General features: G+C 31.4%; 1 protein-coding gene across 1 annotated transcript; it reads left to right on the forward strand.

Moving 5' to 3' along the window:
• The first annotated feature begins 3,332 nt into the window (after nt 1-3,332).
• LOC137836907 (granule-bound starch synthase 2, chloroplastic/amyloplastic) lies at nt 3,333-11,811 on the forward strand. The gene is made up of 8 exons (XM_068645686.2): nt 3,333-4,090; nt 5,368-5,875; nt 6,237-6,301; nt 7,872-7,949; nt 8,037-8,147; nt 8,477-8,521; nt 9,231-9,404; nt 10,573-11,811. Exons 1-8 carry the CDS (start codon nt 3,755-3,757, stop codon nt 11,527-11,529), a joined length of 2,274 nt encoding a protein of 757 aa, XP_068501787.2. The 5' UTR covers nt 3,333-3,754; the 3' UTR covers nt 11,530-11,811.
• The last annotated feature ends 873 nt before the right edge of the window (nt 11,812-12,684 follow it).

Consider the following 12,684-nt stretch of genomic DNA (forward strand, 5'->3'; position numbering starts at 1 on the left):
AAAAATAGTATTGGTTCCAAATTTGTTTGAAATTCTTCAAAACTTTGATTTGGTTTAATTATATTATATTTAGTAGAATATTTAGGCCACAATGGTCAATGTATATAATTAAAGTTTAATATCAACAACTCATTTGTTACTACTTGTTTCAGAATTGTATATTTAAAGTGATGAAATTCATCAGATTTGTAATTCCAAGTCAATTTCTATTCATAACATTCTTTTTGCCTATAATCAACTCTAACATGATTGTTTCTCCTTAAATATTAGCAGTCAATTTAAAATAGATTATGTTTAGGACATGACTTAATCTAAATTATTCTTTATTTTTTTTAATTCTTTTTTATTGAGTAGCTAAATCCTTAGCTTTTAAGTTGTATGGTAGGATATAACTGAACTCAATTTTCTGGTTCACCTGAACAAAGAGAGAAATTTGATTCATATGATTGATTTATCATCTTCGATTGGAGTTAATCTTCATCCAATTTAAAACCTTAACAATTTTGGATTAATTATATTTGTTTTTTCTTAGAATATGTCAAATTTTATTTCTATGTTTTTATTCTAAAAAAACATGTATAATTTGTTTATAATTTTAACAAAAATAGTTACATAAAGGAATTATATCTTTTAATATTAATTTGTGTAATAATATCTATGAATATTTTTTTTAACATACTATATTATATGTACATGTTATATATTTATAATTATTGTGTCACATAAATCTAAATTATATTGCTTAGTGAACATTAAAATTAAATAATTGTATTTAACATTAATTATAATTTAAAGATAGGTGAGATCTGAAGGTGAGCAACTTATTTCATATATGGTTTTGTTTTATCATTGAAAAATAGGAGAGAAAGTAAGAGGAAGAGAAAACCAATATATTACTAAACTAAATAATCATATAGGTGATTAAGATATTTTTTTTCATAAATTAGAGAATAAACTAAAAAAATGTTAAAATTAACTTGTATATAAATTAAAAGTTATCTTTTAAATCATGTAGTCTGTGTTAAGTAATGAGATGTCTCAAAATTGAGTCTGAACATTACACAAAACATACCAATTTCTTTTCACCAAACAAAGTGTAATTTCTTTTTTAGATAAAACCTTTTTAGTAATTTGGATGTTTGAAATTCAAAAACTTATTAGGGTTACTCATATTTTTTTGAAAGAAATGCGTGTGATTATAATTTGGCTAATTTATGATTTATTTATAGAAAAACATTTTATTGGTATAATATGCTTCTATCTAGTATGTTCTTATAATTCTTTATGAGTAGGTATAGTCTACCTATATATTATTTTTGTTAACATATGAGTTTTGATCTATTTTTCCATATTTTTGTATTTTTTTAATAATAATTTTTTTTTATGTAATGACAGATGATTGTGTTTTACTTGAAGTGTCAACTTAGTTGAAATGTCAAGTTAGATAATAATGTTTAAAATAAAAGTTTTTTTAAAAAAATGTAGTGATTTGGATATAAGAGTCTTCACATTTATAGGTAAAGCGTTATTGTTCCTTTGCTGCAACCACCTTCTTCTTGTTGCACCCATCATAATTGTTCTTTGCTGCACCCACCTTCTTCTTGTTGCACTCGTAATTGTCGTTCTCTCGTTGTTGTTTCCATTTTTTTTTTATGTATTGTGTTTTGTATAATTTTTTTTTTGAATTAAACAATTTAAAAAAAATTAAATTACATAAATAATTTTTTTTCTAAATTAATAATCGATAAGTCGGATTTTATAATACTAAAAACATCATTAAATTACACAATTAAAAAAAAAAAACTTTCAAAATCTTGTATATAAGTTTTTTATTTATGCCTCTCATATACCATCCATAAGTGAAAAAACTTTTAGATTGTATAATCGTGAATTTAATTTTTTTTTAATTATATAATTTAAAATTTAAAATTACTTCAAGATGTTTGAATTCAAAAATTCTTTTATATCAAAAGTAACTTGAATATTATACAATTTAAAATTATTTTTAAGGACAAATTGATTTTTTTTTATATTTACGAGGATTATATGGGATGAGAAAAGAAATCTTCTTTTTATCAATTTTCTTAGTTCGTTGCATTAAACGTGGATTGCTCGCCCTTTCTCTTGTACCAAAGTAAGAACCATTTGGATAAAGAATAATTGAGAAACAATTTTTTTCCAACAATGTTTTATGAATTATGCATTTTATTCCATTTAAAATTAATTTGGTCAACAGTTTAAATATATTAACAATTTAAAATAAATCCATCATTAAACAATATTTTCTAAACATTCTTGTTATATTTAAGGTTTTCAATTGTCATCATGATTAAAAAAAAACAAAAAAGCACCTCTTTTATTTCTCTCTTTTTTTTAGCAAATTCTATTCTTTCTATTGCTTTCTTTCTTGTTAACCTATCCTAACCTTGAGGGTGTCCTAGATTTTTCGAAGTTGTGACTATAATAAATAAATAAAATAATTTAATTTTTAATATTATGTGAAATAATTTTATTTTTATTGTATAATATAATTTTTTAAGATTTAGTATATATTTTTCTTCGCTTTAATTTAGGATTTATTTAGATTTAAAATATATTTCTCATTATTTTAAAAAATTACAGATAATAACATATATTAAATAATTGAAAGTGCCCATTTTAAATATGTTAGACTTTTTAATTCAAGTAACAAATATTTTAATTTTAAAATAAGGACACTTGAATAATTTCTTACAACTATTAGTTTATATTATTTATTTATTTTTTACATCAATAAAAGCACTTGTAATTTTTTTCCTTTTCTACTCTCTTATCTTAAAGAATCTCACATTCAAAGATATATCATAAGCTTTTGTCATGATATGTGTGAGAAGGTAGAAGAACAGTGGACACTTTTAAAAAATGATGAATTGATATTTATCTCTCCAATAATTGAAATCTATTACATCACATAAAGTAATCAAGTAATGAAAACACATTACATAATGTAACAAAAAAAGATAACAAATTGTATTAAAAAATTACACTGTACAATTCCATTATTAATTTTATTGGAGATAAACTATTACTCAACCTCACATAAACACAAATAACAATATCAGTTAATTTTCATAAGTGATTTATGACAGATAGAGATTTCAAATTTTATTCCTTTTAAAAACAGAAAATTCTATAAGATTTTTAAGGATCAGAAAAAGTATTCAACTTATTTGTATTTGTCTCAAATAGTTTATTGCATCTTCAGTTTCTCTTTTGTTGTATAATTTCTATGAACAAGAATTATGCAGTGTGTGCAAAACTAATCACTATTTTGAACTGAACTTGTTTAGCACAGAGTCAAACGTACCCCGATACAAAGTGAAATATTTGAGCAAGTTTAGTTCCTATTTCACAAGAACAAGACAAGTGTACAACGCTTCGCTCATTAACCGACACCTCGATGAAACCACGATGATCATGATGGACTTGTTCGTAAAATTTCACCTTTATAATTCACTATCCTTGTCACTCAAACTACACTATCAATGGGACCCTTTCATGTCACCATTTTGTTGTCATCTTCTTAAGCTCTGCTCCGGACAAACCATCACTGCATGCTCTTTTTTTTCCTTCACCATTTTCAGTTCTGAAAGAAAGTTCTCACCTTTTCATCACATTCTCACTCTTTTCTTCACTTTGCTTCACCCTTTTGCACACCCTCCTCATTGATCTCTCCTTTTCGTCACATAAACTTGTTCCTCTGTATCTGCTGGCGATGGCATCGATGGGTTCTGCACCCTTTCTCGTGGAGGCCAATGCTGACTCCACTTTGATGATGAGGATGTTTCAGACCAGGAATCTCAAGCTTTCTTCTCCTAAGTTTGGCCCTTTGAGTGGTTCATCGTTTGGACATTCGGGGGCAAGAGGGTGGGGGCGTGGAAGAGTGAACCATGGGTGTAGCAGGGGTTTGTTGTGTTTGGTGGAGAAGAATAGGAGGATAAAAGCTTTGGGGAAGGGTTCTTGGATGAGTGAGGAGTCAGAGGAAATACTTCAGGGCACAATTGAGAAGAGTAAGAAGGTTATTGCTTTGCAAAGGGAGCTGCTTCAAAAGGTATCATTGTGTTGTGGAATGAGTGTGTTTTGCAAAAGGGTCTTGATTACACCTTTATGTTGTCTCCAAAAAGGTTTATGTTGAGACCCACGTAATTGTTGATTTTTTTTTTAATTCATACTTTTTTTAGACTACATGCATCTAAGATAGGAGTTTTAATTATAGTTTTTGGTCTTTCATTGGGTTGATTTGTTGTGATTGGGAAATTAGGACTAATAATTTATTTTTCTCTTGGAAATGTGAGTTTAAGTGGAGTAAAGCAATGACTAATAATCATGATTTGTTAAAGGTCCTTGGTTACACAATTGATCATGCTGTAGCATTGACAACTTTTTGCAGATTCACTCATTGTGGATCTTCCGCTTCTTTGATCTATTTTTGAGATTTTTGACCATGTTTGCTTGCGAGGTTCTGCATGCAGTTTGTCCTATTTAGGATGAAGTGCCAAGGAATTAATATTAACTAGGTAGAAGTGACAGAAATATGCTTAGAATTGTAGAGACGATTCCTCAAATCAACTGAAGGGCATAATAGAGTGATCCTTTCATTTTTTTAAAGTAAACAACTATGTGCTACTGCTTAAATTATAACTTTCTTTATCTGTTGTTGTGTTCTTTTTTTTTTTGTAATGCTTATCTTAATAACTTTACCCTTAAATGCAGGATGATGTTACTACTACTGTCTATTGAATACAAGATATCACTTCTGAAAGTTAATTAGTGTAAATTCAATTGGATGCCAAATAATAGAGAGGATTCAATGAGACTGTTATTTGAATTGATTAAGCTGGTTATATATATATATATATATATATATATATATTCCTAAGTATACATGCTTCTATGTCTCATGTGTATTGGATTTTCATAATTTTTTTAAAGGCTTGGATACTTTACTGATCCATATGTATTATACTATCATCAAGTATCCAAGAGTATTAACATCTGATTCATATCAGAGACATAAAGGAAATTAATTATTAGTGCTTCAGAGATTTATGTTTAGAGCACTTTTTAAGACTATTCATGCCCAAACCAGTGGCCTGAATTTAGTTATAATAATTTATAAGAACATAGTTACTAGTAAGGAACTTATGGGTGAGTTATTGGGATTTGAAGTTCTAAAGTTTCTTCGTTATGATGGTGGAGTTGATTGTACAAGTTATAATTTTCTGTGTGTGAGCATGCTTTGTTTGCTTTCTTATATGCTTTATCAATCGGACATATTATTATAAGCATACATGTGGTGATATTACTTAGCTTTATTGTTTATTGTAGATTTCTGAAAGAAGGAAACTGCTTCATGCAATAGATAGTCAAATAAACAGTATTTCAGATGAGCACAGCAATGAATCCCTATTAAGTACTATTGAGAACCAAAATGGTGGCACTGTTTCAAGCAGTTACGTCCAATCTAGTGAGAAGGAAATATCGAATGTCTCGAGTTTAGCCACTGATCGTGGTTTTGATAAAGGTGAAGAGGAAGATGATAAATTGTCTCTTGCTGAAAAGGCTTCAGCTACACAGTATTTTGATGAACTTTTGAATAGCAATAGATATGAGACAATTGCCCCTGATACCCTGCCAATGGAAATCCCAAGTGGCACCAAAACCACCAGTCAGATTATTGAAATACTGGAAGGTATCGATGAATCAAGTTTTGATGAGGTTGCTGATAAAGCTGACAATGTTGAGAGTGAAGGTGAAAAACCCCCACCGTTGGCTGGGGAGAATGCTATGAATGTTATATTGGCTGCAGTAGAATGTGCTCCCTGGTCAAAAACAGGTAACCAACATTATTTCATGTAATGTTTTCTTTGAGGAATGTAGGCAACTGAACTCCTTTGTGAATTGTGACTTTAACTCATATAGGCATTATTGAAAGAAATTTGACAAGTGGCTTTTTTTGGTAACCTGTTCACTAGCCTGATGATGCTTAAATAAAAGACAGAAAAATGAAAGACCTTTTTTGGGGGGCAATATTTTCTTTTAAATTTCTATATTAATCATTGCATGCCTTGTTCTTGAATTACCATTCTTGTGATGCAACTTACATGAAGCTACCAATTCTTAAATCTCTGGATGTCAATCTGTGCATCTGCTGTTTTGTCTTGCTGTCATTTACAAACTTATACCTGAACTAATAGGTGGGCTTGGAGATGTTGCTGGATCATTACCTAAGGCTTTGGCTAAGCGTGGACACAGGGTTATGGTAACATGCTATTCCCTTAATGAACTGACAGCATTACTTAATTTGGGAAGAAAACTTGCTCTTTAGATATACTCCTTGCTTAATAAATGTGTCAAATTGTCTTTTGAGATGGAAAATTTACACTATAGAAGAAACAGAAGAATCTCTATTAATAAGAAAAGAGTAAAACTACAAATAAGAAATCTGTATGAAGTTTTTATCTCTTACAAGAGTGCTCTCTAAGGAATTTGTATACTTTTTTTTGAATGAACTGCTACAATATCTCTGCACTTATTTATACTAGAATGCAAGCAAAGCAACACAAGCCTTCCGTTAATGGTTAATATCAACTAAACCATTAAAGTAATTAATCTTATAATTATTTACTAAATATAGAAATTCTTTATAGCCACTCATCTTACAAGCTAGTTTTGAGATATTGAGTTATACTTAATATTTACTCACTTGTTGTATACCCAACGTCAATCATAAATGAGTTGAATCATTTATACCATTGCCTAGGAGACTACTTCAAGCCATTCAAAGACTTCTTCAACAAACACACGTGATCTTGTTTTATAGGTTTGATATATCCCTTTGGTTGTTGCAAGTACATCCTTTCCTCCAAATCACCATGGTTTTCACATCTAGTTATTCTAACTTCTGAGTCATGCAGGTATGGATGGATATAATCTAGAGTCGCTTGTGTTCTGTGAACTCCAATTATAGATTGTACTCTTCATTGTTTTCAACATAATGCTTGCAAAAATATAGCTTTCCAATCCATTGTCCACCAAGCACATCTTTCTTACTAAGCTCATCCATTTCACACTTGCTCCAATGGCATAACTTCATATGCCATAAATAAATTATTTTGGGCACTTGTAGAAATTCTTGGGATTCACCTTCAACTCTACGTACAAGCAAAAGAGTTTACATTTCTAAAAAAATTAAATTCTTGTAGAGTTCAGCCCTTACATCTTATCAGTCAATGTGCTCATGATACCGTCAACCATATTGATTTGCATTGTACCTTTGCCAACCATGCTACAACTACCATCATATTGAAATTGACAGGGACTTCATCAAAAATAATATTGATATGGGCCGAGTGATCACAACTTTGTCCCTAAATGATTTCTGATGACAAACATTTTCTTTAAAGGACTTCCTAAGGGTAGATTCCAGGATCTTGTAGGCAAGTTGGGAATGATTGATATTCATTTGCCAACTTGAGAGTGTTGTAAATAGCATATTATTTGGATAAAAAATATTCTTAATATCTCCATAGTAATTAGGAAAAAATATCTTCAGAATCTTTCTATTCATTTGAGTATATTTTTATTTTCTTTTAAAAGGTTGACTATTACAAATAGAGATGATGAGAATGTAATTTGTGTGATTATTATCAATAAAATAATTCTTTATTTTCTTACATAGTTCAAGTGAAATAGATGACTGTCTGTTTCATGTATCAGCAGATTATTATTGGACACTTCAATGAATTTCAACTACCTTTTTATCAGTAATATCCTTTTTATCAGCACATCATAGTTCAAGTCTTTTTTCTTTCTTTACATTTTCTTTGTAGGTTGTAGCACCTCGATATAGTAATTATGCTGAAGCAGTAGAGATTGGAGTACGGAAACAGTACAAAGTGGATGGTCAGGTTTGGAGCAGCAACTCTATTCTTGATCAGTTATAATTTGTTGCTGCTACCTTTGTTTTGTAACAAACCATTGTTTTTGCTTTGCAGGACATGGAAGTAACATATTTCCATGCTTTTATAGATGGTGTTGACTTTGTTTTTCTTGACAGTCCAAACTTTCGCAATTTACAGAATAACGTATATGGTGGAAACCGAATGGTAATAATATAATTTTGTTGAGTTGCATTTGAACAGTAATAATATGTTTATGTTGAGTTGTAGCCATCATTAAGTGCTTCCATTGTTTTAAACGGTAATATTACTCCTTTTCAAGGGGTAAAAAGTAGAAAAAGGTTTTTGTGATTTGTTTGTTTCCTCCATTAGTAAAATTAAGAGACGAATTACCAAAAGGCTGTGCTCTGATTTAAGGTATTCTAGTAACTCCATCTTGCATTATCATATATTCAAGACGGCCCAGTTACCTGTAACTATTTTCTCTGCTCATATTAGTTTCTTTTTTACTCAGTTCATGTCTTTTAATGGAACAGGATATTCTAAAACGCATGGTGCTGTTTTGCAAGGCAGCTGCAGAGGTACATGAACTAAATGATTTAGTGACTACATTATTTATGGGGATGCTTGGTTGACAGCTATATACCCAAAAATCTTTTTATCAGAATGCATATGCTATTTTTTATGAAGTTAACCAAATGCATCTGTATCCTTGATTTTTTATGTAAATAGTATGTTTCAGGCAAGTTGACAAATATCAATCTGCATCACATGGGGTGAAAAAAAAATGTTAAAATAAGAAATGGCTAGGGTACATTTGTAGTTCCAGGCTATGTGACTAACATAAACTCTGGTATTTTAATGAAACAAAGATGCATGCCATACTAAGCTTCCAATGATGACACTTGGGGCATCTCCCTCTTCATTTGTGAGAGAATACTAATTTTGAATCTCTCGTCGTTATCTCTTTCAATAATTTTTATGTATGCTTTCATGCATCACTGGTTAATGGACAGGACTGCCACAGGAAATATGTGAATATACCTTTAGAATTACTTAACCCTGGGGTCCCCAAGAAAGTTCTGTGAAGTTCTTACCACATGATAAGGCCTATAAAGTAGGATGCTTGTGAGTAACAATTTGATAGAATTATTCTCAAAATACCAGAATCGTGGACATTGTTTATCCAAATAATTTGTAACTGTCAAAAGTTTTTCTGCACATATATTCTATATGAAAATCCTTATAGTTGTCTACTTTCAATGGATAAATGACGAAAATGATTTTCAGGTTCCATGGCATGTTCCATGTGGTGGTATTTGCTATGGAGATGGAAATTTGGCCTTCATTGCAAATGATTGGCATACTGCATTGTTGCCTGTGTACCTCAAGGCATATTTCCGTGATAATGGTTTAATGAAGTACACAAGATCTATTCTTGTGATTCATAACATAGCACACCAGGTCCATTCTCTATCTATTTATTTAGTTAATTACATATTTGTTGAGTGTTTGGGTGGATTTAATCTTGGCTATACAATTGTTGGAGATCTCATATCGAGTTGGGATATACCAAATTATAGTATGTATGTGAGTGCAAACATTACCTTACAAGCTAGTTTTGTAAGATTGAGTTAAACTTGAAATCTACTTTTTGTGATATCTTGTTATGTCTAGTCCTTGACGTGAGAGAGTGTTGAAGATTTCACATCGACTAGAAATATGACTAAATTATGTGAGTGTAAACTTCACCTTACAAACCGATTTTGTGAAGTTGAATTAGAGTTAAACTCCAATTTCTAAGAACAACCATAAATGGATTGTGAAGATTATTTTCCTAAATTTAACCTTTACACTCCAATTGAATTAAATGACAAGAATTATTCCTCTTGTTATAATTATAGAAGTTATAGAAATAAGGTGCAAATCCCTTACTACCAAGAATATCTAAATTGTATACTTATATATTAGGAACATTTCTATTTATTCCCATATCATATCTTTATTATTAAAGAATATTAAATCTCCTCTATTTATTGTACTGATTCTCTTATCAATAAGAATAAAACACTCGTGCTGTCTCAAAAACACATTGTTTTAGTTTTATAGTTTAATATAATATTTAGAGCTTTTTCTTTTTCAAAATTGTGTTGTCTAGTAGACCCATTCTCTGTGGAGACTTTTATTTTTGGTGAACCTTTCTCTCAAGTTTGCATGAAAAAACGGCTTTGGTTCAGTACCTTTATATGTGTCTGTCACTCTTCTGGATGGTTTATCCATTGTTAGGAGGTCCTCATTGAATATAATGAAATGATATTCCTTAGGTTCTCCAATTAATGGATTAGTCTTTTGGGTTGGGCTGTGTTTTTGTGCTCAACTCCTAACATATTGTCATATGTTTGCACTCCAACCTTCTAAATATTATGTGAATGTGAGTTTGCATGTATACTGTCTTGATGATTAAGGTCAATGCAAGAAAATGTTTCCTCATCTGATGCATTTATGTTTGTTCACTTTTGGAATGTGGATTTTTGTATCTAAATGCAATTATTTTATCTTTAAACAAGAAAAACTAGCCAATCACTGATGCTAATTTCATTTTCATATTGGTTGGATTTTATTTTCCATACAGGGTCGGGGGCCACTTGATGAATTCCGTTACACGGATTTACCGCAGCATTACATAGACCTTTTCCAATTATATGATCCTGTTGGAGGTGAGCACTTGAATATCTTAGCAGCCGGTTTAAAGGCAGCAGACCGGATTGTCACTGTCAGTCATGGATATGCATGGGAGATCAAAACTTCTGAAGGTGGTTGGGGTTTGCATGGGATCATAAATGAGAATGACTGGAAACTGAGGGGAATTGTCAATGGAATTGATACCAAAGATTGGAACCCCAAGTTTGATGTTCACTTGAAATCAGATGGATACACTAACTACTCGGTTGAGACCCTGCAAAGTGGCAAGCGTCAATGCAAAGCTGCCCTGCAAAAGGAACTCGGTTTTCCGGTTCGTGAGGATGTTCCGTTGATCGGATTCATTGGAAGGCTGGATCATCAGAAAGGCATCGATATCATTGCCGAAGCAATTCCATGGATGGTGGGCCAGGATATGCAACTTGCCTTGCTGGGAACCGGAAGGCCTGACTTAGAAGATATGCTTAAGCAAATTGTGTCCCAACACAATGACAAAATCAAAGGATTGATTGGTTTTTCTGTGAAGATGGCTCACAGGATAACAGCAGGTGCAGACATATTGCTCATGCCATCAAGATTTGAGCCATGTGGATTGAATCAACTCTATGCCATGAACTATGGAACAATCCCAGTTGTGCATGCTGTGGGTGGACTGAGGGATACCGTGACACCTTTTAATCCATTTGAAGAGTCTGGCCTTGGATGGACATTTGACAGTGCAGAACCTAATAAGCTAGTAAACGCATTAGGGAACTGCTTGATGACCTTTAAGCAGTTTAAGCAGAGTTGGGAAGGGATCCAACGGCGTGGGATGATGCAGGATCTCAGTTGGGACAATGCTGCTCAGCAGTACGAGGAGGTTCTTGTTGCTGCCAAGTACCAATGGTAAAATCTTGGCTTCTACTCTACCAACCACACTCATCAATATGACTGCATTCAGGCTGCTGAGTTATATCATGGTCTGTGCAAGGGAAAGGACCAGGTCATTTTGGCCAAGTTGTTACAACTTTCTTGATGCAGGTCCTGGAGGAAGATTTTGCCCCTAATCTAAGGTTTATGTAATAATCACTTGTTATATATGTGGCACATGTAGCTGGAAAGTTAATCAAACAACTTTATTGTTCTTTTTGAATAAAGAAAGAAAGCAAAAACAAATCTATTCTATTCTATACCTTTCACTATTGCAATGGTGTCTCTACAGCTATATTCTGTAGCAGTAGCAAAATAATGAAACTAGATAGTAGTTGCTAAACTTTAGAATGAAAATAGTGTCTTTAGCACGTCTTTTCCTTTTCTGTTTCAGCTATAACTTTGTTGTCTTAATAAAGGTATGAATATACAATGATTTGATCTCAAACAAACTTAATCAAGCACTCTTCATTTCTTCTAGTTTAGGAACACATCCAAAAGTATGTAATTATAGATCACAGTTGAAGATAGAATCTCAAGGGACACACACTGAATGATGGAAGGAAGAACACAAATGACAAAAAGGCTAATGCCAAAAACTAATCTGAAATATCAGTTTTTAGATCAGTTTCTGTATATTATAAATATATTTGTTGAAGGTTGTATAAAAAGAAAAAAACATCTGATAAATATATTTTATCTTCCTTTCAACCACCATCTTGTCCATTATGATCTATTTGTCCTGTTTGGGGTGTCTAGAGTTATTATGACATTCTTAAACTATTACCTAGTTGTCTGAACAACAAAATATAAAAATATTTCACATAAATTCTATATGCAAATTTGGTAACTACTATATTCTCATGCATTTAATATGTGGTCAACAATGCTGCCATATGTATGCTTTTGGTTTGAAAGGAACACTTTTTAACAGTGCAACAGCTTCATCTAGTTGGCCCTTTCAACCTAGTAGTTCAATAAAACATTCACAATTCATTTTGATTTCATATGATCTCTTCCAACTATTTTCTGATCATCCTGAATAGATATAGCTGCAATAAGATAATAGGATAGGGTGGTTTTTGCATAGAACATGTATTTTTAAGATGAAGAGATGTATAAAATAAATTAGCTA

This window comes from Phaseolus vulgaris, chromosome 4 (genome assembly GCF_051622355.1).
Source record: "Phaseolus vulgaris cultivar YP4 chromosome 4, ASM5162235v1, whole genome shotgun sequence".
NCBI classification, from domain to species: domain Eukaryota; kingdom Viridiplantae; phylum Streptophyta; class Magnoliopsida; order Fabales; family Fabaceae; genus Phaseolus; species Phaseolus vulgaris.